At 32.5% G+C, this 26,683-nt stretch overlaps 1 protein-coding gene across 1 annotated transcript; it reads left to right on the top strand.

Moving 5' to 3' along the window:
* Nucleotides 1-126: 126 nt before the first annotated feature.
* LOC148598191 (perlucin-like protein) lies at nucleotides 127-2,951 on the top strand. The gene is made up of 3 exons (XM_088562019.1): nucleotides 127-220; nucleotides 1,033-1,120; nucleotides 1,820-2,951. Exons 2-3 carry the CDS (start codon nucleotides 1,048-1,050, stop codon nucleotides 2,041-2,043), a joined length of 297 nt encoding a protein of 98 aa, XP_088418145.1. The 5' UTR covers nucleotides 127-220; nucleotides 1,033-1,047; the 3' UTR covers nucleotides 2,044-2,951.
* The last annotated feature ends 23,732 nt before the right edge of the window (nucleotides 2,952-26,683 follow it).

Genomic DNA, 26,683 nt, shown 5'->3' with positions numbered 1-26,683 from the left:
ATTAAAGATATCGAAGATTAAGTTATGAAATCAAATGACAGCAACACTATTCTGTTACTAAAATGATTCAAACAAAGATGTGACGTATGTGATTCTTCATTGATGAATATTCATTTTTGTAGATATCATTTCATTAATTGCCTGCGGTAAAAAGTGGAAATGGCTGTTTCTTCATTGCTACTATTTTGCCGAAGAAAAACTCTCCTGGGAATCTGCTCAAGTACGAAGTATATCTATTTTCCTATTGATATTTTTTTACTGAAGCTAGCATAAATATACAGTATATGTATATTGCTAAAAATATCAAATTTATTTGACGGGCTTTTGGAACAGTATGATGACGAGGGTTCCTCGAGCTAATTGCTTCGGAGCGAGTGCAATTAAATACTATTATACTGTATAATTTTCTTATGAGTTTATTGATTTCGAGCAACCAACATTAAGCCTCAAATATTTTAATTTTTTAGACTTTAAGCTTTATCCTAAACAACATCTGTCTATATTAGCAATAGGAGAATTTGAACCACTTGATGTGGGAAGAAATCATGCCGTCTCATTACTTACAAACCATACAATAAGTGTTAACATTTTAGATACCCAACCATTAATTAACTGAAAAAGAAGCACAGTTTATAGTTAATGTTTATGTCTTCAAGATATGATTATCCTAACTAAAAAAAATGAATACATTTCATTTTTAAAAGAAACACTCTTGAAATTAATGTGGTTAATGTTTTTATCCTTTATCTCAAGGTGTCAGAGTATGGCGTCTGACAACAAGGTAATTGATTGGAAAAAACTCCTTAATTTGTTCACCGTCACGTCGAAAACTTTTTCATTGTTTTTTTTACTTATAAAATGAGTATTTTCCTTAAGCTTGGTGTTATGCGGTTACGGAAACGGTTTTTTCTTCTTATTGCAATGTAAATAATCACTTTTTGTAGAGGATATACGCAGCGAGAACATTATTTACATTATTTACATGTATCAAATAGTGAAATTGATATAATCTAACTAAAACATTGTTTGCAGAATAAATGTCAAGATATGTCGGCCAATCTCGTAAATATTGGTACAAAAGAGGAAAATGACCGTATTGTTGAAACTATTAAAATCTTAGGTAAGAGTAATATAACTTATTACACATTCAGTTAATTCGTATTACTCATTCTTTCTTTGATTATCCAAAACAAACTATTTTTTAATACACAGTCTATCAATTAATATTAATATATCCATTGCTGGACTATTTCTAATCCAAAATGAGTTTATCGGTCAGTATTGATCCATCAGCATGTATTTTTGATGTTGTAGATTTTAAAACATTATTTTATATTTGTATGTTGCTGAATTACTTAGTACTGCCGAGTTTTTCTATTAACTACAAAAATACATAAAAAATGTAAAAACTTGTTTTAGATAACATAATACATGTTCTGACAATCACAATACTTTATCAGTTATTTTATAACAATATAGAGCCTAAGTTTTCATCGCCGTAGCAATACAATAGAAAATAAAATTTATTATAATTATAATGGTGGTGATTTTACATATATGATAGATAAATATCCGTGCTAAGACATTGGTGTACATATAGCACCTTCAACGTATGGTCTTTTGTGTCTCAGTAAGTTTGTCGGTTTAAATTATATTTTGTAATTTGCTTCATTTGAATATTTTCCTTTGCTTTGTGTTTGTTATTTAAGTTTTCATTATAAAATTATACTTGTAAGTTGTTTGATTCCTGTTTTCTGTTGCAAAAATCTTGAGTTTAATTTTTTGTTTATATTTCACGCAGTTTTTTTTTATTGTATAGGAAATGTAAAAGAAAGTTACTGGATAGGACTCAGTGACCGCCAGAATGAGGGAAACTTTACATGGATCTCAGATAACTCGTCTGTTGGATACTCAAATTGGTACGGAAATGAGCCAAACAATGTCAATAACCAAGACTGTGGACGGCTATGGGGGAAATATTCACTAAGATGGGATGACTGGAAATGTTATTATAAACATCTCTTTGTATGTGAAAAACATTGAGTCAGAAGATTAAATTCTCCTATCCTAAGCCAATGATTACAACATGTACAAGTTCACATAACTTTTAAAACCGGCCCCGTCACCCTATTCTTGATTTATACTATGTCTCCATTCTCTATAAAAATGTAGATTTTTACATGTTCTCTAAAGCTTGCATTTTCAGAAAATTAATATTACCATTCTATTTTGAATGGGGAAACGTTTTAAACCATTCATTAATATGCAAAGGTTATCATTTTTTTTTATAATTTGTTATGAAATTACATTATGTTCATTATTTATAATTAAATATAAGATCTTTTGATTTAAGCATGATGAGTAGGCCAGATCATATTTCGACGCTATTTGACTGTTTTCTCGGACATTTCAATATTAGTGTAATGTGGGTAAAAACTTGAAATGTTCTTAATGGTCTGAAATAATTTAAAAGAAATGTAATAATTGTCATTGTTAACATCATGTGGGTGTCTGCAACTCATGTATTTCAGTTTTAATTCTCCAATATAATATTTCTCCACTCCAAATGATAACCACCAACATGTTTTTTCCTGCCCAAAATATCACACGACATTTCACTCAAACGCATTTTGTGTCTGAAAACTAGTATAAATGGCGAAATTAGTTGCATGATTTGTCCTGTTTTGTCAGTAACGTTTGATGTAATTTACAGCAAATTCTCTGAAACCTCTCAAGAAATGTTTCTGAAATTTTATAGGAAGGTCGGACATCCTATAAGGGAAACATGAGCAACTAAAGTCTTAGTCGGATGATTCATATGAGAGAAAGTTGAATTTACGGTTTGGACAGTGTATTATACTTAAATTGTAGGATATTCTCTTTGTGAAATTGCTCACAATATTTCTTGTTATTATTGTTATTATTGGCTTCATCACATTAACAATTATCGCTAGAATATGGCCCCCATAGCTGATGAACATCTGCGTAAGGCCACGAATTTACATGCTTTGGTCCTTGATTACTGTAGTTAAGCACATTTTTCTCTGTTTTCTATTAATACTTGCAGGTACATAAACACATACACTGTTGGCCTGTTAGCTTTTTCAGTTGTTTAGTTAGAGTAATCATTTTGGCTCCTTTTATTGTCACCATTCTTTTTCGTTTGTTCACAAACTGTTAAGAAATTATATATATCTTATATGTAGAGTATGTAGAAATTAAAAATGTTAGTTTCATAATAGTGAATGTGACACCTGTATTTAAGTAAAATTATGCAATATGCATGAGTGCGAGCACTTTTATTTTTTTTATAATATTCTAAAACTATTGACTAAAATGCTATTTTTTTTCGAGAGAATTATCATGTGGGTGACTGAAAGATATATTTTTGTCAAAATTTTTCACAAATGTCATATTCCAGCATATATATATATGAGTGCCAACACTTTTAATTCTATGAGGGTCTAAAATCTATGACTGAAATGCGAAATTTTTCAATATAACTTTCATACAGTGGCTGTGACATATTAATTTGAGTCAAAATTCTTTAAAAAATGTCATATTCTCGCAAAATGTATGAGTGCGAGCACTTTCAATTTCAATGAGGTTTTAAAGTTAATAAATAAAATTCTATTTTGTTCAATATAACTATCATGTGGTGGCTGTGACACATTAGTTGGCGTCAATATTTATTAAAAATGCCATTTTTTTGCAAAATGTAGAGTGCAAAAACTTTTAATTTGGTTGAGGGTATAAATTTTTGACTGAAATGCTAATTATTTCAATATAACTATAATGTGATGGCTGTGACATACTAATTTGAGTAAAACTTTGTAAAAATGTCATATTCTTGCAAAATGAATGAGTGCGAGAACGTTTAATTGCCATTAGGGTCTTAGAATAATTGACTTAAACCGCCATTAGCGGTAATACCTACCGATATAAAATGTCAACTAGTGAAACTGACGTACATTTACTATCGATGTTCTCGTTCCAGTCCAGTATAGCCATTTGTGTTCGTCGCTTGTATTCTGTGAAATATTAAACATGCAATATTGAAAGACTCTACATAGTGACTATCAATGCATTCTACGTAATCCTGTGGAATCTTGCAAAGTTGCATATTGTGAATTGCTCTTTCTAACAACTTAATTGCGACTGGATCCGTCAGAAGGATTTTGATCTTTTGGAGACAATCAAGATTATTATCTGAATATAATAGCATAAAAATCTATGATTTTTTTCAATACTGTATACGTTCATTCCCCATACTCAGTTAAAATCCCGACTTAAAAGCATTATACATCGTTGTTCTTCCAAAAAAGATGGTACACCTAGATAAAAATACATGTATATAGTTATTGGTAGAGATTCCTCATAATTTGTATGAAATAATTCCAAATCATCTTTCAAATCTACAGAGGAAGATGTTTACAAAATGGTGGAATTTTTAATCGACAACATATTTGTCCAGTGTGGTGGACGTGTTTTTCAGCAAACGGTCGGCATTCCAATGGGAACAAATTGTGCTCCTTTACTTGCTGACCTATTCCTCCACTCGTATGAGGCTGACTAAATAGCTGATCTGATCAGAAAGAAAGAATATCGTTTGGCCAGATCCTTCAATCTCAGTTTCCGCTATACAAATAACGTATTATCTTTAAACAATCCTAATTTCGGGGATTTGATACATCGCATGTACCCAAAAGAACTTGAGATAAAGGATACTACAGGCACTTTGAAGTCAGCCTCATATCTTGACCTACACTTAGAAATCCATGGTAAGGGTAAACTATTGACCAAACTTTACGAAAAACGTGATGACTTTTCATTAAGAATTGTCAACTTTCCTTTCATCTGTGGCAACATCCCTTCAGCACCTGCGTATGGAGTGTTCATATCACAACTCATACGTTATTATGCTAGAGCTTGCCGAAATTACCCAGACGTTATGCATCGCGCTAGAACTCAAACAAATAGTTATAACAAAATGGAAATATAAGTATGAATAATTATCCATCTGCACCATGAAAAGTTATATTAAAATGTGTATGTCTGTTTTCCATGTCGGGTCTTTGTCCCTGGATTACATTCTTTTGATTACCGCTATAACCTTGGTTCCCTTGATTACTCTTTCTATATCAAAGCATACTGTTCTAAAGAGTAATCAAGGGAACCAATGATATAGCGGTAATCAAAAGAATGTAATCCAGGGACGAAGACCAGACATGGAAAACAGACATACACAACAAAGAACATAAAGTAACTAAAATCATACATACAACGTAATAAAAGAAAATGAGCAACTCGAACTGGGAGCATAGACCAGATGCACCGGTAGGGTAAGCGTCCTCTGCTTTTCTAGAAATGGTTTATTACATTGTCAAATGAAGAATGGCAAAAGACAATTTGTCCGCTATTTCAAAGAAAGTTTAAAATGACGAGTTACAAACTAAGTATATTTGGATGATTTACATGTCTCGAAAAACGCATTACGAAGTGAGAAGTTGCAAAAGAAAAAATTCATAGTTAGAAAAGTTGTATTTCAAAGTTGCAAATACAGATTTTCAATGTTCAAAATGGAAAGTTACATACTAACAAGTTACAAATTGACAATTTACAAATCAAGAAGTTTCAAAGTAACAATTTACGGATTAATAATTTTGACCCCGTTGTCATTCCATACATTTTCTAAAAATATGATATCGAAAGTGAAAATAATTTGACACCGAACTCGACATCTAGATTTTCTGAAAGTCAAATTTTCATCATACAAGATATATCAATGAAATAAGGCACATACATGTTTTCATGGTTTTCATGAGGGCCTGAAATTTTATGTTGTGTTAGAAAAAGAATTTTTTTTTCAGCAGCAGCCGAAGTTACAATTGATTTTTTGAAAATTTACATTTCTAAGGAATGGGGGAAATACTTGAATCATATTCCCCTTGGAAAAAAAATGGTATCAAACATAATGATGGCTGCCTTGTCTAAGGGTTTGGCTCATTTCGTAATTCCGAACCAATGACCATGCCTCTCAATTGTAAATCAGGGGCGGGGTTCTCGAAGCTATCCTACGACATGTCCAAAGTCACGTCCTAAGACTAACTTTAGAATGGAGTTAGGATCATCTTATGACAATGCTAGGTTGTGTCTCGAAGCTATCTCAGACATGTCTCAAGTTAAGACGTCAGAAAGAAATCCTAAGTATATTTTGTGAAAGGCTTATATTATAATTTATATTAAGTTTTTATCTAAAAATATCAAATACGGGTAAATGGTTGATATTGTTTTATCAAATAAACAAAAATGCATATAATGATAAGGCAAAAATCATCGGGGGTGGGGGTGGGGTGGCTATGGATTTTTTTTTGTTTTGGCAAAAAAGTTTTGTTTCACATTTTGGTGAGAGAAAAAAAATTATATGACTGCTTTCTAATTTTAAGCATGTGAGTGAATTTAAAAACCGAATGAAGTTATCGATTGTTACATGTATGTATTAGAAATAGAAACAGTAGCAAAATTTATTTGTCACTGAATCGTGAAACATTCAGATCAAAGTTTAAAATCATGCACATTCCTTAAAAATATGCTTGAACCGACGCGCGCCGGTCATTCTGTGGTAAATGATGAGCGGGAATAAAAGAAACCCAAACTTTAGTTAGGCAGAGTTGCATAAGTTATCCTAAGACACCTATTTAATCGTCCTAAAGTTAGGATGAAAAGTGCGACTCGTCTTATGATGTCTTCAGAAATTCAGAGAGTGCCCGTAGCAGAGGTAAATCATAGTATGGACTAAAATACATCAAACGAATAATGATTGTTTGAACTATAAATGTTTTTTCGTAACGATAGGTTTTTTTTTTGTTTTTGTTTTTTTTCTGTATTTTTGAGAAATTCATACATTCATCTTCCGTAAATCCACTAAATCATGCAATGAGTTCTATGAATATTTCAGAGTGGGCATCTTGTTAAAAATGATTTTCATCTTTAATTTCATTATTATATACAAAAAATGTAAATGGCAAAATCTACCTCCTTATTTCAAGCACAAATACCTGTCCCTTTCTATACTTAATAAATGTATGTGAATTTATTCGAAATTTAATGAGTAGTTATCTTTCTTGTGTATTATTATTATGAAGTAAATAAGGTTAAAATGTAATTATAATATTTTTGCATTTTCTATATGTTCGTGATTTATCTTTTATTTACTACATGTATATGAAGAAAATGATAAATATGTAATATTTTCCACATGATTACGGTTTCAAATTGTTATATTCTCATTTGTCTGCTTATGCTGGTGACGAAAGTTAAAAATACTTATAATTTTAACTTTTGTAGCTATTGAAGGTCTTGCTAGTAACAGTGCAAGGTATGATTAATGTTGGTCGCAGCCCAACTTTTGATTATTCAACTGACAAATTTTTCATAACAACTCTCAAACAAAATCATTACCTTTACATGGCCTTAGAAGTAGAATTTGTTAGGAGTCCTTTTCCTATAAACTATTCCTTGTCTGCTTCTCTCACAGTAGTTCATACGACTTGAGCAGCGAGCTCCGTCATTTCAAACTCTTGCAAAGTACAAAAATTCATACATGATCTAAACGATTTGTATCTCGAAAGTGTAACATCAGCCGAGCTTTTTGGCCTGGAACGGTTTTTAATTAAGTGGGATTTGACATGTATGAATCACTTCTTGTCTTTTTTTTTATAAAGACTGTTACTTAATTAGTTTTCTAACAATTGTAAGATTTTGAAATTACGGAGCTCGCTGCTCACGGCGCAGGGGCTAATTTTTCTGCTTATGATGGTAAAAAGTTGCTTAATTTCAACCTTTGTAGTTACTGCAGATCTTGTTGATAAAGGTATAGGGTATGATCAATGATGGTCACTGTCCAACATAGATTATTCAAATATTCAAATGACATTTCTTGCAAACAACTCTCAACCAAATTAAAAGTTTTCAACATGACCTTAGAAATGACATTTTCTTAAGAGTCCTTTTTCCTAAAAAAATATGCTAGGTCTCTTGGTCAAATAATCGGCTCAGATACGTAAGTCTCGTTGTAGTTTTCTTTCCAAACGATTTCCGATGTAGAACATATTAATGTCCAAAAATATATGCATTTTTTTTAACTTCAGGGATATCGAAACTTTGTATCGCAATGCAAAATCTTCAATTTCATGCTTTTCTCAACATTTTTTAGCATGTAGAATTAGATATTTGTCATTTTTCATCTATCCTTTTCAATCTTCTATTTTATGCTTTTCTTAACATTTATTTTAGCATATAGAATTAGATAATTGTCATTTTCATCTATCCTTTTGAATCGTAGATGCATTTTGTAGCGTAATACTATCATTGGAAATATACGATGGGCATTGAAAAACAAATTTTATCAACTATGTCAATCTGCTCCACGCTGCAAACTGACCACAGGTGGCAATAATGGCTAAAAATTGACCATCGTGACGCATATCGAATGCACCATGTCACATGAGATTTACTATTTATAGTAGGAATTGTTTGATATACAGCATGGTGGGACTAAATCAGATCTATCTCCTTTTAATTTTACTAATATAGTAACTAAAACAGGGCGAAGGGAGGTAACTTAACTTTGTTAATTTCCATTGTACAATGGAAGTTAACTTAATGCGTACAATGTATCGTCAACCCTTCAATTATCTGTGTCAGTTTAACCCACTGTTTATTGTTAGTTGAATATCAGTATCAAAAAGGAGTTTTACAGACTAAGCTAAATTTCCATGGACGATATTACTGATGGAAAATATAAATTCAGATGTATTGCAAAAAAAAAGTTTGACTAGTCCTTACAAAATGTGAAGTGCAATTAAAAACTTGGATTTGTAGTGAATTAATATAACGAAAAACTCCAAGAACTAACGGAGTTTTTCAGATCATGAAAAATCTTCACAGTTTTTCAGGAGCGAAGAATTTCCAGGCGCGGATCCAAGGACTGGAATGTAGGGCCTACGCCACCTATAAATTTGTAACGAAAATTTTGTTCCACCACAAGTTTCACCCCATAATATTTTTTTGCCTTTCTTTGCACGGCATTTGATTCAATTATATAATATATTTAATTGCCGTCATTTCGCATTTTTTGTATTCATTGTTTGTATTGGAGATGACCTCCATAGTCTTGTTATCCAATTTTAAGGAGTCCAAAATTAATGTTGAGTTTTTCAATTAATTTCGACAGCAAACGAAAGATGAAAAAAAAAATGAAATATACAAAACATTGACAGGAATTTCCTAAAATCCATTTCTGCAAAATCACCAGTTATAAATTACCGTAATTATATTAATTATTTTTGAGCGGATCCTGCATTGTACATGCAGTACATGTACATAGTTTCCTGTAATGCTTTATTATCATATGGCGATACAATGTATAACAGATAGACGTAGCGCAATGGAAGGTACAAACAAGGAGAACTCTTCCGGTAAGACAAAGCCGAAAACACACACACAAACAAAACAAAACAAACAGAAGTTCTGGAGAAAAAACTACACACACATATACAGAAAATGAAATATAGTCAGCACAAATCCCCTTGAAATCCGATGTTGAATACAGGGGCTAGGAAGGGGAACAGTTACTGTTTTGTGTAGTACACCAGCCATGCTGCTTGAAAAATGTCAAGCTCACTGATAGTGAGGGGACTTAATCTTTTCACTCAATCACCGCTTACATTTGTGATCAATCGCTATGATCATAAATTCCGTTTATTGAACTTTTTTCGTTCTGAAACTGAGTTCATCAGGGGATAAACCAATAACCATGTATCTATTTTTAGCAGTGGTAAGTACCAGTTTTGAAATTCAAAAATGACATGAATATAAATGATTTCTTGAATCCTATTTTCAATTACTGTATTGCATATGCAGATATGAAATTCAATATTTGTATAGTAAACATGGATCAGTTATTATATATTTAATTGCAGTCATTTTGACCCCCATAGTCTTGTTATTACTCGAGTCTAATCCAATCCAATTTTAAGAAGTCCAAAATTAATGACGAGTTTTCCAATTAATTTCGACAGCAAACAAAAGATGAAACGAAAATAATATGTACACACATGTATTGACACGAAATCGCTAAAATTTATTCCTGTAAAATCACCAGTAATAGATTACGGTATTTATATTAATTCATTGTTGAGTGGACCTTTGTACATTGTTTCCTGTAATGTTAAACGTATACTATTGAGAAAAAAAACAGATAGACGTAGCAGACTCGAAGGTACAAACATTGAGAAATCGTCCGGTTAGACAAAATCAAAAACACACAAAAAAGCAACAGAAGTTCTCAAAAATGACACACACAGAAAAAAAACCCCGGTCAGCACAAATCTGATGTTGAACACAAAAGCTAAGGAAGGGTTAACAGTTCCTTTTTCGTGCAGCACAACCGCCATTGCTGATTGATGAAGGCCAAGCTCAATGATAGCGGAGGGACTTAATCTTTTCACTCGATCACCGCTTACATTTGTGATCAATTGCTATAATATATCTATGCAAAAAGGGGCAAAAGTCCATTTCTATATGTAATTAGTGTATATAAACTGTTAATAACATGAACAGAGAGTAAATTTAACACATTTCACGTATGAGAATAGCGGAAGCGATTTCACTCTTGATGCGCACGCATCAAATCAATGGGCACTACAATCCTGATAAACACTTTCGATATTCACCATTTCTGGTCCATTATTCTTTATTTTATCAGTCCGTAAGAAAATGTTTTTGAAGTTAAGGGTGTTTGCTACTCATGTTCAGTCATTTTTGTCCGATTTTTGGACTCCTTAGGCGTCATCAATTCCATTACACACACATTTTTCCCAGTGACTCCACCTTTTCTATTTTCTTTTCATGGTTTCTTTAAACACGCTTTAAAATATTATTATTATTTTTTCTATTTTTTTAATGAGATTATCATTACTTCGGCGTTGTTTGTAATAAATTAAACCTTCTAAGACAAAACCTATGGAAAATCAAGAGAAATATTTTCCCGCCGAAATTTCAAATGCTTATTTTCAAAAACGAGCATTTTTTTCTACTCATATTGTTCTAGCATTTAAACAGATTTGCGAACGTTTTGTCATTATGTCTAATATAAGCACTGTAATGGAGGGTACACGAGTCACGTGTAAGGATGATGGAGGGTACACGTGTCATGTGTAAGGATGATGGAGGGCACACGAGTCACATGTAAGGATTTTCTAAGTTCATACAACAAGAATCGTTCATGATCATCGGGAGAACTTTAGTTATCCAACAAGGCTTAATATATAGACAGTTTCTATTTTCTGTAAAACACACACACACACACGCACTCAAAAACCAAAAAACAACAAAATAAAAAAAAATACTTGATTTATCTGAATTGAATAACTTGACTTATTAAGTTCTGTACTTGTTCGATAGAAATGGTTCGAATTTTTAAAGCATAAATAAGTTGGTGTTCAATTTAGCAGTTTCGACTCCTGCAAATACACCGGGAAACACGAATTACGGTCGAATTAAGCCAGCAAAAATATACTCAACATTAAGAGTGTTACATCTTTAATCATATGGTAACATATACGGTCATTGACTAGGCCAGTGTACGGTCAATTATACAGGAGGATTGCGAATGGCGTTTCTAAAAAAAAATAAATCTAAATGATTATGTCGTTTATTTAAACAGCAGTGTAGCTAATTAAGGGACCAGGCAATATTTCCCACCGGGGTGGGACCGGTACAAAATAATGTACCAATGAAAAATATCTATTATGCGATAGACTGAGTACGAGTAGAAATATAGTTTATACATGAAAACACATCTCGGTTATTATAAAATGCACTGTGAATTTATCGTTATTTCTTTACAATAAGGAAGTAGATTTTCCATACAATATCTGGGGGCAGGGGTGGTGTTTGAGTTAGAGGTTGAACCTCTTCCCATTCTGTTGAAATACTTTCTTGATGTTGAGCTAAATCTATGCACAAATTGAGCAAGTTACATCGTATAGCATGGACTCCTTCCTCTTTTATCAATTTCTGAATCGGAACCCTTTTAAAATTATTTTGGCTCCGCCCCTGTTTTTAATTGAATTAAATATATGAATAGGAAATTAAAAGGTTATGACAAATACTGAAGGTTAGGAATGTTAGACAAGTCAGACAGATTGTACATGTTATATTATTTTCCCTTTTAGAATAGAATAAGACTACTAATTGAACATTGTAACGCGGACCTCGAAGACGACTTCATAATTTTGTGAAAGATAATTTTGGGGTTGAAAATACAGTAGGTAAATTATTCGTAAATTGTAGTATTGAGGTAGATTTCTGAAATCGGAATAAAACAATATTTGTACTTTTCCAGTATAATTTCATTTGATATCCACAAATAAAATGTATTAAATACATGAAATAGGTGTCTATATATTTATTGTCTTGAGAGACAAAAAATCGACCTAGATAAATTCGTATGCATGTGACTTCTGCTGACCTTATTCCGCGCATGTGATGTAAGGGTCGCTTCTTTAATTATAACAAATCTGATTGCAAAGCGAAAGTGGTTATTCAACGGCAAGGAAGACCGTCAGACTCAAGTCGTAAAAGAAAAAAGTTCGAATACAACGCAAAGATCCTTTTGGAAGTTTACGTTCTGTGATATAATGTGGCACAAATATTGTCATCATTTATTTGAAAACTAATCAAGAAATAGATGAAATGAAGTGAAAACAAGACACGTGCTTACTTGTGTATCTGTGTATTGTTATATTTTACCAAGGTTAAAGTATTTTTAACCCACGTGTATGTCTAGTCTATTATCTTCGGAAGTAATGGCGTAACATATTTAGATCATAGCTTTTGATCTCTGATTAAAAAAAATGTTGTTTTCACAATATTCTGTAGGTATTATCAACATTTATTGCTTCAGTTGCATTATTACAAAATTATTTCATGGAACAAATTTGACAGCTAATGCAGTTCTAAGTTCCCCTATAAAAGAGTTATGAATTCGGTTTCAATATGATCAGTTGAAGTGGGAACAAAATTTGTCAAGGTTCTTGCAGTGAGGCAGAATGTTAGCTCGTGGTGGTGATAAAGGCAAGTGATTCTTTACATTTCTGACTTCCTATGAGGTGAAATATTGCATGAAATGTTACAAATATTCACTAATGCTCCAAATAAATATCAAAATCTTAAGTAAGTAGAAGGAATATTATTTCCTATAACTATTGCAATTACAACTTATGGAAAATGTCCTTTACTGTTGAAAGATAAACAAATTTAAAAATATTGAAAATATAAGGGAGGTAACTGACATTTTGAATAAACAAACATGTGCAACATGTAATTGTTTACACCATAGTTCTACAGAAATTAGACCTGTTAACTAAAACATATTTGTAAAATTACTTGTTCGGTAGAAATTAAGTATTAATCAATGATTGCCTGTCCATAAAATTGGTATATATCCAATCGAAATTCATTTTCTACTTTTCAACCATTATCTGATAACCCTGCCCAAGATAGCAAGCAGATGTTGGGCCAACGTTGGCATTATATTGGCATCCTAGTTGGGTCAACGATGGCAAATGATGTTGACCCAATGACATTTTTGCTCATCGGGCCAACGTCATCCCCAACGGATGATGTACATATATATTTACTATAATTGTATAATAATTATTGATAGTTATAATTTAGATTGATCAATGAATGACTACATCTTTATATGGCAGTCTATTGTCCAATAAATTTCACTGTTGTTTTGTTTATAAGTGATAATAACTTAATTATCTTTACTTTGGCTACTTAAATCTCCATTTCGCCGCCTAGATTATGTCCTTGAAGGGAAAGTGATGGCAGCTGTATAAACATTTTTATAATTTGCAATAGCAATACACATTTTTATATTTTGCAATAGCAATAAACATTTTTATATTTTGCAATAGCAAGAAATAATGACAAACTGTATATGCAAATTACAGCAAAAATAATCATCAGTTGACAGTATAATCACGAATGTTTTGTCCTCTGCCCTTGTCTAGATATTGCGTTGTAGCATGTCACATTAGACTTTTTTTTGTTTCTGGAAATGTAAAACTATAATAGAGATAGGCGTGTACAGCTGGGCCATATATGTACATGTATTTCGCGATTAGAACATGCAATGACTACATTATCATATACCAATATTAAAATTCGCCAAACGTTAGCAAGTTATAATAAGATGTCTGAAATCATCTGGATTTCGCAAGCCTGTTGGTACACTGGCGTACCGGTATATGTAGTGCACCATCATGCACAACTACACAAACATTGTGTTCATCTTTTATTGATATGTACAGTAGCAAAGAAATTTCATCACACTAGGTAACTGCTAGTGATGTAAGCACCGGACGTATTTGGACCAAGTGAATCGTACAAGCGACTACTAATTACGATTGTATTTTGTTAGGCTGGAATAGGATTGGGATATCTACAAAATACTGTCAGCAAGGTGACAATTAACAATACAACCGTCGTGCATTAACCCGTTCAAAGAAATTATTTGCTTAACAAAATATTTCTCATCTTCCTTGGTAAAATTCTTTTCTCACGACAGCCACATGCATGCGTCCCATATTTCGAAAAAATGAAAAGAAAGACCTGTTGAATTAAATTGCAAGAAAACTACGTTATTTATAGTATGGCCCAAGGGCAGACCCAAACATTTTGAAAAGGAGGCGTGCCAGCCGAGGTTCCTCAGATATAGGGGATGTTAGTTCATTCTATACCATTTTTTGTCACTTTTACACATAAGAATGACAAATTTGCCAATAAAAAGGAGGGGTGTCATCCCCCTGCACGCCCCTGGATTCGGCTAACAACATGACCGAGTAGTTCCGGTGGGACTTGCAGATAAAAATAAATATTTGTTGATCTGATTCCCGCTGCAAGTTTTACCGCATAACCGTTCAATAATACATATTCATCTGTACCAGTCCAAAGCTTTCAATGAAAATAATGAAGACGCTTCAACCGTGCATGCTGGGAGGCGGCACTCAGTTAACTTGTTTCTAAATTTGATCAATTATATAACCGGAATGCCTTACCATCGAGTCATTCAAGCGTGAAAAGTTTGATTTTATTCAATGAGACAATATTCTGCCCTTATTTTCTGACATGTTTCATTTTCAATTCATCTACAGAGAGTCGACTAATTAAGTACAGAAAATCCCACCGCTCAAACGATTTGAGTCTATATACACCATATTGTATGTAACTATAGATTTCTCTGTAAACATGTGATGTATGTAATTTGGAGAACAATATGCATTTAAAATCTCCCATTAAAGTCAACCAAATCAAGAACGATAACTATTGCAAAGTGCAACTTTCAAATACATGTACATAGTTTTGTCTCAATAATTCAACAATCTAATGACAAACTTAGACTGGCTATGTAGTCTTTCACTGTTTCTGAATTAGAAATAAAAGTGATTTTTGTGTTTGCTTATTCTGTTTCCGACGCAGTCGGTATACTTTCGCATTTTACCCTTTGACCTTAAAGACGCTCTTCAATGGAAATGCAAGCCACCTGATCGCAATTCTGTTTCCCGATTGGCCAACTACTGATAACGTAGTGACGTTCGAAAAAAAAAACATTATCGAAAATTGAAATGACGTGCCATGTGCTATTTCTAGAATGAGATGTAGGAAATTATAAGTAAGAAAGACAAAATTTTATTGCGTCGGCTATTTTTCAACGGAGAGTACACATGTACTTGTTTTACATGCATGTGTTTCTCCTTGTCTGATATATATTTATTTATTTTCACCGATAGTCAGGAAATAATACCTACTTATTTATTTTTTTAATGTAAAAATCATTATATTCTTGATCACTTAGAGGATTACTGTTTACAAGTCCCAGAAGATTTATTTTATACTTAGAAAGCTTTTAGACAAGTTAAGCGTAGTTGTGTAATCTATTAGGTAACCATATCAATAAAAAAATAACGGAATGGATTGAATAAAACAACCGCCATTAATGGTCGTCTGTTAGTGATAAAAAAGGAATAAGATTTGTAAAAAGATCTATTACATTTCCGCACAAACTGTAGTCAGTGAAATATACGACAGATGTAACCTGTAAGGTCACGAAGATATAAGCTAGTAGACCTTAAAGGACAAATATATCAATTTTCAAAATTTGGGTGACGTCATACATAGAGTCCCACTGCAGTAAACTTTGGACGACTGCCTGTAGGACGAGATGTCCCATACATATTTTATTCAACCTTATTTGCGACAGCTAATTTATCAATCCCATCCGCATTTATATAACTTCTTCCTGTTTAACATCGTGTAACTCCTCTAGATTATACCCTCTGCTATACAGGATGTGGAAAAATTCACAAGGGACAATCAAATCCATGAGTTTTTCCTAAAATCTTTTATTTCAAGAGATTTGATTGGTCGAAGTATGAATTGAGGAAAATTTAGAGGAAAATTCTTTTATTTGAGATTCTTTATGAAATCGTGACCAAATAATAACATTGATGAGTTAAATGTACGTTTTCAGGTTCTTTTCGCTCACTAATTACATGAGTACATGTGTTAAAGCAATGACTGTTATATTTTTCGGTCTATGAAGAAACAACCTCAATCACGCTGCGCAAAGGTTATTTTTAAGTGTACACCACGGACATTGAGGTTACATGGACTTCAAATAGTCGGAAAAATATAACAGCCATTTCTTATAATATAAATTTAGTACATGTACATGAAATGGAGAATAAGTTTTGATGGATGGCCTTTGAAAAAAGTGGTTCACGGTGTAATTTGCTACTTTTTGTCGAAACTGTGAACAAATCAGATAACAAAATTTCCAGCAAAGGGGGGGGGGGGTCCGAGTCCAGGAACTGTCCTCTGGATCCACCACTGGGCTTTACCATATACGCTATCAAGCTTTAATGTTCACTCATTATGTATTGACTCAAACTAGTGCAGGACTAATAATTACTGCGGAAGGAAGTCTAAACCAAAACAAATTATGTAATTGAGCCTCGGATGCATGTGAGGAGAAGCTTTTTCAAAACTGCATTTTTTTAACTCAAAAGATAAATGGAGTATTCTCCTTATTAAGAAAACTATTACAATGATTGCTTGGAATTCTCTTAAGATTTATAGTATAGCCACAGAGCTTTTAGACAAGTAAAGCGTGTTAATCCAATCCATGAACCACAACAACTGATGGAAATGACTTCCGAAGAGTTATAACTAAAGAATTGCAGACATTTATTTTCCAATGTTCGCCAGATATTGTCAAGTAATTTACTTGGAACATTAAGTTTTACGAATCCGGTCTTAATGACTTCCATATCAATATCAGATCTTATACTAACTATCAATCGGAAAGCATCTGTTGGATGTGCATGTAGAAATTCACCACGTGTAGGTTTTTGTAAGAATAATGCAAAATTGAAAAAAAATCAGGAACATGCATGTCAAAAACCCATCAATCTGACAAAATAATTTCGCTCAAGAATGCTTTCTCTATTTGAAAATACCACTATTAGATATCTGTATCATTTGGATTTGCTAGAATTTTAAAAGAATTAATAACATGTAAGAAAAATGAGGATTTAGACGGAGTTATCTGCCCATGATTTTTTATGTTCATTTTCAGTGCATTTCAATGAAATTATAAATCAATTTACCAAAATAATATGGAAAATCTTATCGCGTTTCCTTGATTGGTCCAAATAGTCAAGTCACACTTTTCAAAATGGTTGTGTTTTTTTTACTCACTGCCTGGTTCTCACCGAGACTGACACATAATAATTAAATTCCAGTCTGTATCAGAATTAAGCGGTGGGTGAAATATTGTATGAAATAATCAACAATTTGGACAGTGAAAATTGTATTTTTAAAATCAGAATCAAGGAATAAAAGCAATATTCATTTTCCCATGTTCGCCATGTAACTAAATATAACTGTTACTTTGTTAGAAATGAATGATTATGCCGTAATGCCAATAGAGTTTGACATGTGTCGCGAAATTGCTTTATTTTTCTTAGATTTTTACTGGATTATGCTCACTTACGATATGGCGAATGCCACTGGCGGAGCAGGACATGCTTACCGTTCCGGAGCACCTGATGTCACTACCAGTTTTTTTTGTGGGCGTTCATATTGCAATTGCGATGTTTTGTTTCTCTCATCTTCATTTTTTACATGTATGTGTTATCTTTTTTTTTATTCGGTTCGCTACATTGTGTATATTGATCATCTCTATTTCATCTGTTCACGATTAGGCCATGTTTTTTTTTCTTTCGACGTATTTGAATCACCCCACATATGACGCTTCGTTATATATTATTTTTTGCTACAATGTATATCAGTTTGGTAAAATGAGTTATAGTGTCATTGAAATCCATTGCAAATGAATGGTTCAGGGTCAGAAAACCTAAATTAAGTAACATTCTGACGAACAATTTTCCGAAATGGAGAGGACTCTATTGAGTTAAAGTATATAAAGTATATTGTTCTTTCAAAGACAGGAGTAAAGACTCCAAGATAAAAGTGTGAAACCTCGTGAAACCTGTGTGCTAAGTACATGGACTTATAACTAAATTTAGATCAATAATATGAGGCTGGCGTTACCGATAAGTATACTGACATTTTCAAGTCGGAAATATTGTTAGCAACATCTTGCACTCGTAATGTCAGTACTTTATATTCGCATATGATTTGCATAATTTGTATTACTACACGTACTCCACGTTATGCTGCAGATCTGGGCCGTGTTTACCGCCATAGCGTCATACATGTAGTTCTAGCTTCTTATAAGATAAAGATATACTTCTTAAATATCAAACACGTGTGTTTACATAAACTGGTCGGTTAGCATTGATATTACTCAGTTCCCGATTCAGGTACAGGGGCTCATTTCAAGTCTATATAAGTCATATGCATTAACAGGGCCCCTATAGATATTCATTGCCAGTTGTTTAATCTGGTTCCTAATCTTGTTCCCTGGTCAATGTAATAAGCGACTGAAAGATCGTTAAAATGTACCTCTTTTGAAAAAAAAAATAGCATACACATGTCTATTTGTGTATTTGCTTGTATGAGAATGGGAAGTTTACTTTAAAAGATGAAATGATAGATTAGCATTGAATTTATGTTTCCGATTCAAACACAGGGACTCATTACAATTGACTATTTAGGTCATACTTGTATACATTATCATGGCCCCGATATCTATATATAGTCATTTCCAGTCGTTCCTGGCAACCAGATGTTTTGATTTCAAAAACATTCGGGTTATCACGGTTACGAAAGAGTAATCATATCACAGGAACGTAAAATATCCAATTTCTGTATTACACTTGGTATTACAAGTAAACTTCCTGTCATGATACTGAAATCAAGCTCTCAGTGCTTCTAAGATCAAAGGTTAAATTTGCATGGACCACCATTTTGAGAACCTCGTCCTCTATTATTTACCATATGTATAGTGGTTGAAGCAGTTTAATGCTTCAAATGTTAGTGTGGAGATACCACTTTTGAAGATTCAAGCCTTGAGGATGTTACAAATGACTGCGGCAAATAGTTCACTCAGAGATAGTACAGGGAAAAAGGAATTATGTTACAATATTTCTAAAATAATGCAATCCCGATGTTCCGAGTGGTTACATCGACACAAGGCTGCAGTTCTAATAGTTTTCCGTCTCAGCAAAGAAATTGGTATCCATTCACTGGCACATCCGCACATATTGTCAGCTCTGTGGGTTTTGACTTGCATTCTTACATGTACAAAGCCTTGTTTTTAACATTTACACCGACTAGCAGGCGTTTTACTTAATTCAGATTTCTTCGGAATGTTATTGGATAATGTACATGTATATTGAATATTACATACCAAAATCTGTTTCACATGCTATATCAACCATAGACTCCTATATCACCCGAAAGCCACCGGCCAGAGTAGTGATTTGGGTCGATTATTGATACATGTGATACTTATTTTTACATGTCGCAATCATTATACATGTATCATTAATTTTGACTTTACTTCACTTGTGTTCCTTGTATGAATGCAATATAGGGTATGTGATATAGTGTATAGATCTTGCGTACGTTGTTGGTGTCACATTCGATTGAACCGGGGCTGGTTGCGAAAACCGAAATACTGCTACTAGAATGTGGAGTTATCAAAGTCAATATAGATATTAAAATGTTCGAAAGTGGTTGTTGTTTTAGGATTACAGTCATAATTCTTTGAAAGATGCCGTTAATTGTAGAGGGAAAGCATTATTCGATCACATGAACGTCCATATTTATATGTTGACGGGTAACAGTAAGAAATGCTTGCTTCCCATTTCACCAATATATCTAAGTTCCTTCTTGGAGTATTTTGATAAAACAAACTTTTTTTGAAAGAGCAGAGTGTGCTGCAGACGATGTCATATTTTCATGACCTAATGATAAGATCAATGCGTATTACAATATCACAAATATCTTCCCTTTGATGTGGACGTTGTAAGAAACCGATTTGAAGACAAAATGTCAGACTTTTTTTTAAAGTTATGCGAACAGTTTTTTTTTTTTTTTCAATCGGGACGTTTATTAACTATATTGACAATTTATTACATAACCCCAATGAAATTATATATAAAATGTTCAATCAGTATTTTTGTTAAAAGTCGTTTTGTCCGTATTTTAATTATGTCACAAATCTTAATTTTTTCGACGTTGGCCATTGGCTACTTTCTCCCTTACGGTTGTAAAATATAACAACGAATAGTTTTTTTTTACTAAAGTATATTTACGCTTAAAGGACTGTATAACTATTAAAAATATCATGTTTATTCTAAGAAATAATGAGTTTAATTGCCTAATAGTGGATAAATACGCACGTATGTTGTGATGTCACGTTGTCTTTTTTTCCGACGTTTTCTACACGTTGCGTGCTACCCAGTCTTTTTATAAGCTTTTTTCGTTAGCTTTGAGTGAACTAACATGAAATTTTGAATGTTACATGTATATATGCTGCAGATAGTATATTATTAAAATAATGGTATTTGGTTGAACGCGTAATTAAGCGCAGCATTTTGTCTGTATCTAACCAAATGTCACAACATCTAAAATTCCTATATTTCTATTTATTCATGCGTACACCATGCGAAATCCGAATGAATTGTTCAAAAAGGCAAATGGTGTTGAGTCGATTTCTTCATACACTTAAAAATGAATTCATCCTCCTCTATGGTTTTATCATTTCATTTTTTCTTTGGCTTAACAAATGCAAAAATGTCACATAGCGCATTTATGACATTTCCAAAGTAACGTTCTGTTTTGCGACGTAAAAACTCTTTTAACGTCAATTTTAAAAACAATAAAAAAGCATTGAAAAGTTATGACACTAGATTAAATTACTACGACTGTCAAATGAATAAAAAAAATATGATTTAAGCGAATCTGAAAAAAAAATAATCAAAGAAATGTTGAAAAGAAAGCCCCCCCCCCCTTTGCGCGCACTCCTGTCTGTTCATATGCAATGATGTCCCGGTGAAATCAGGATCAGCGTGCCTGCAATAAATAGTTTGAAATGTGTAGACACGCGCTTGCACATTCGCTGGTGAAATATTGTAAAATCAACGTATTTCATGATGGTCTAATTACCTCTTAACAATTATTTTAGCTATAATATATATTAAGCTGTACAAATATTGCAAAAATATTTTTTCAATTATTTTTTTCAAATCGGACCAACAACAAAACAAAAAATGATATATTCTGGTGTGGCCTTTTTGATCCCTTTTAACTCGAAAACTGTAAGAGATATCCGAAATCTGATTGAAAAATGTAGGCAGGATTATTAATAAGGAATCCAATGAAATAAAAAAAAAATCGGACAAAAAAACAAAGTTATGAAAATGTTTTTTCGGCGTTGCCCAACTTTGACCCCATATAACTTGAAAACGGTCCAAAACACATAAAATCTGCTGTACATTTGTTTAGCCGAATGAAATAAGGAATACATCGAAAATAGAATATTTAAAATCGAAAAAAACATAATAACAAATCTACATGGGTTTTGATGAAATATGTATTTTTAACCTTTTTCTAAAGCGGCAAGGTAGAACGTTTACACTTTTCAATCATAGTTCAGATTGGTGTATTATTTCAACACGAATGCAATGCAATAGCGCACGTAACGTCAGGGTAAACGTTATATGATTTAAACATTTACTTATATTTGCATATGCTATGTACGTTTATTTCAACTTAATATATGATTCATAAGAAAATTAATTGGAAAGAGTAGATAATTCAATTTTCAAAATATGGCCAAAAGTGCAAAAGAATGCTTAGATTCACATGTGTCCGGACTTTGTTCCGCGGACGAGTTAAGTAGCTGTCTTTGTAAGAATCATGCAAAATCTGAAAAATATGATACCCCCATCCCCAAAATGCTACATATTTTTATTTTTGTAATTAAGTTAATTTATGGGTGTTAATTATGAAATGTGTATTTATTCATTCCGATCTGTCTGCTCTTAGGAGATAATCAACATTGAAAATCCAGTAGATTTTATTGTATTTGAGTGTCATTTACATAGTTATCTCCCTTAATTTTGAAATTTACAGTGCATTCTATATAGTTTTTATCTCCTATGAACACGGGTTACATGAAAAGCCAAATGTAAATTTTATTTACTAAAGCATTTTAAACACAATATCAAAAATAAAAATATGTAGGCTTTCCAACCATGTATCACATTTTGCATTGATTCTTAGCTGGAGTGCTACTTAAATCAAAATGCGCTTTTGGCACGAGTGGTGATTTTTTGGTTATTCACGATAGCCAATTGATTGTCCCACTTGTGTTTATCATATGAAATTTGATATGAACTTATTGCTACTTTTAACATAGTTGTGACGTGTCGACGGGAGAAAATACCGAATTTATTTGACAGTGTGAATTTTCGAAATTTTTAACACAGCTACGGAAATCTGATAAACCACTGTTTTCCATATAATTATAGATATGAATAAAATAGTATGTATTTAATCCAGTTTTCTCAATAATTTGATAATTCGACAGCAATTATATTTCTTGTCGTTTAATAACACTTCAGTATGCTCATCGCCACTGCGCTAAAATTAGCAAAATGGTGTTAAGGCATAGTTTTAAAAAAATTACTATAGGGTTTTCCTCCAGTCATTAATTGGATTAATTTTAATTTTTAAAAAGCCTTGTTTAGTTTTAAGTCGTATTCTTTCTTGAGGATTTTGAGATATTTAATTTTCAAAATCTGCAACTTTTCGGGGTGGGAGTAGAAAATACCTGTCGATAACATGTAATACTCTGACCGAAATGTTTTGTCGGGTATTTTGACGACTGAAACCTCCACCGTATCTTCATTATAAGTATTTGCAGACGGTAACAAAGGGAGATTCTTTTTTTTAGACAACTGAAGGTCGTTTGTAAATTTGTTTTTGTGATAAACATGCCTTCAGCTGAAAAAAAACTACAAAGTTGTTCAAATTGAACAAGTTTTAGCTATAGTGACATTTGGGGTTAGACGTACGGAGGATGAATGTCATTTTTGTTTATCAGGATCCTAAATCACAAAATGGGGAAATTTTCTTCTCAGCGATCGCCAATCAAATATGTTGTAAATGTCTATTTCTATGTTAGCCAAAATACAAATTATTTTAAAAGGTCACTTTAGGAAAGCGTTATATCTCTTGTAAATCATTGACACGTTTGTGTAAATCATTTTACTTACATCTTATGTAAGCATCTGAGAAACTTTGATTGATTTCATTCTGCTTCAAATAAATGCTTGACAGGCTTTCATGAAATTGAATATAATAATACAAACATATCATTTCTGTCAAGAATTATGTCTGCCATATGTGTACCGCTTCGCATGCATCTATTTTACTAACATTTTCGATTCAAGTACAATGTAATTAACAAATCACTTCCTGGGAATAGAAATATTAGTTCAGCTGTGTTGCGTTTATGCCAATTATGAGTATACTGTCATCTATACAATATTTTGTAGAAGATTTCTATGCCTGATATATGTAAATCAATGAAATACTTAATCTTTATGAAATGATAGCAGATTATAAAATGATACTTTAAGGCACGAACACGGAGCATAAATATTAAATAATAATATATAATTTGGAATAAGTATGTACCAAAAGTCTGTTGGAAGTTTCTAGAGCATAGGAATTCGTTGACTTTTAGAAATTCAGAGTGGATAATGAATTTCGTTTAGTAGTGTTTTTGTATAAATCGCAACGGATGCTTAATCTTTTTGTTGTACGTACTTTAAGGTGAGTCCTGTAACTACATGTAGAAATCTAAAATTTTGGAAAATCCTACCGTTCATACTAATGATAACTTTACCGTAAACAGTACGTTTTTGTGAATATAAAAAAATGCGATTCCGGAAAGAAATTTTATATTATTTTTACTGTAAATTGATTGCATGTATTTAACTGTTACTTTATTTAACATCACAACTTTAAAACCGGAAGTAAACAGGTGTATGGTATAATATACAATGCTCAATATTTTAAAATCATGCAATTTAAAACACTTTGTGCAACAGATGGCATTACACATACACAATAAATAAATAAAGAAATAAAGAATATATAAACACGACATCCAGGTTAGTGGCTTGGGTTTCTCAGTTCCATTATAAATTCTTTAAAGTATTTTTTAAAATGTCAATAAAAGGTTGATTTGTTTCACAGACAGTGGGATTGGTCGAGTGGTGTCTTTCATCGCTATTTCTTCCGATCTGTGTCGGTAATTAAAAATTGAACAATTAAATTTAAAAAAAAATATGAAGTTTTCACGCCATTTCACAATTTCCAAATTTGATGATAAAACAGATTTGTTTAGCCTATTCTTGATTTAAATAGTTTCCCCACTCTTTAAGGTAAAATTAAGAATTTGATATGTTCAAATATTGGCATATTGGCAATTTTGATTTTACCATCTCGAATGGATAAATGACTGATTACACCATCTATTGAAAGAGAATCTATACTTCCATACCGATTATATCTCATGATAATTAAATCTTACTGCTGGTTGAAAAAATAGTGTAGCCTTCAGTACGCTTTAGTAGGCTCCCTTGTAAAATTTTTAAGTGTAAAAGCATGAGATATTTGTACATGTACATTGTACATATCTGATTTGTTTATCTGACTTTTTTAAGATAATTCACACTACTTTAAAATTTTTAGCGCTTGAAATAATTTTTGAATTGTATCTGAACATTTGTTACATAAAATCTTTATGCAAGTATGGCAACATCAGAGGCATTTTCCTAAAATGTCTCCTTAAATTGGCGGGAAAATTTTCCGTTAAAAATGTTATGGAATTCCGATTTTGGGAATCAAGTTTAATGACCCATTATTATCTTCTTTAAGCATCAGTCTTCAAAAACATCAAACAGCTGGTGATTCATGCATGCCAAAATCCACCGAATTTAATTTTATTTCTTGTTCAGAAACAGTTACTGGTCACAATATGTTGTTGCGCTTTTGAGAGGAAAATCATATAAATTGTTCATGAAATTGACACTTTAAAAGAGTTATCTTTCTTGAATCTGTTTGATTTGATTGACTCTAGTGGGAGATAAATGCATGATTTTTTTTATCAAAAATACAGAGCTGGATAACGAAAGGATTGCTGTTTTGTAAATAAAGGGAACAACAAAATTACCGAACACTAATCCGACTCATATTCAAGTCAAGTCAATAAATCTGGCAAAATAGATATTACACCACCGGGGCAGGTGGTACGGCAGTGGTCGTGAGTTGGTACAGGCATTTCAAATGAAATGGTAGACTTAATCTAGGTATTACAACGCGCTTAAACCCTCTCTTCCATTACGGCGTGAATATACCACCGGTGATTAAAATAGCATTTGCATGCTATTGCGTCATAATCGGTAAATCAGAGGTCACATCACATCAGCACAACGATCAATTTACCAAAAAAAAAATTACTCATCATTTTAGAAGAAACTGATTTTCCAACAAAGGACTGATATCTAAAAAGAATGTGGTAAGAGACTTTTTTAGACGCATTACCTCATACGCCTGTTTCAGGAGTCAGGAAATCAGAGTAGTTAGTACTTGCTCTAGTGTAGCGCATATGCATGAGATGATGGTATATTGTAAGGTAAGGAAAATGTATGATATTAAAATTAAAATCATCTCTTTTATCATAAATTGTATTGATGAGATGACCAGTGTTGCCACGTTCATGATACATGTATATGTAAGTGTAATAAAATGCAGCACAAACTGTTTCTGTGGTCTCCTTTATCTCGAGTTCTGGTGGATATATTGATGGTAAACATTTACCAAAGGAAGGGTTTCTGATTTCATTTTTAATGATTTTGAAAGCATTATTCGAAGAAAAAAAACGAGGATTCTGATTTGGTCAACTGAACGCAAAGTAGAATGGAGTGTTGTTAGATCCTACATGCAGTGACTGATTGGAATAATTGATAGGTCGAATTTTAATTAGATTGTGTAAAGTCTACATGTCTGAAGTGACTGTAATATTGCTTTTCTGAACGAAACATCATCGATATACCTTTAT

This window comes from Perna viridis, chromosome 14 (assembly GCF_037379345.1).
Source record: "Perna viridis isolate PV_CMFRI_1.1 ecotype Kerala chromosome 14, ASM3737934v1, whole genome shotgun sequence".
NCBI lineage: Eukaryota > Metazoa > Mollusca > Bivalvia > Mytilida > Mytilidae > Perna > Perna viridis.
This window is presented reverse-complemented; position numbering and strand designations above follow the sequence as displayed.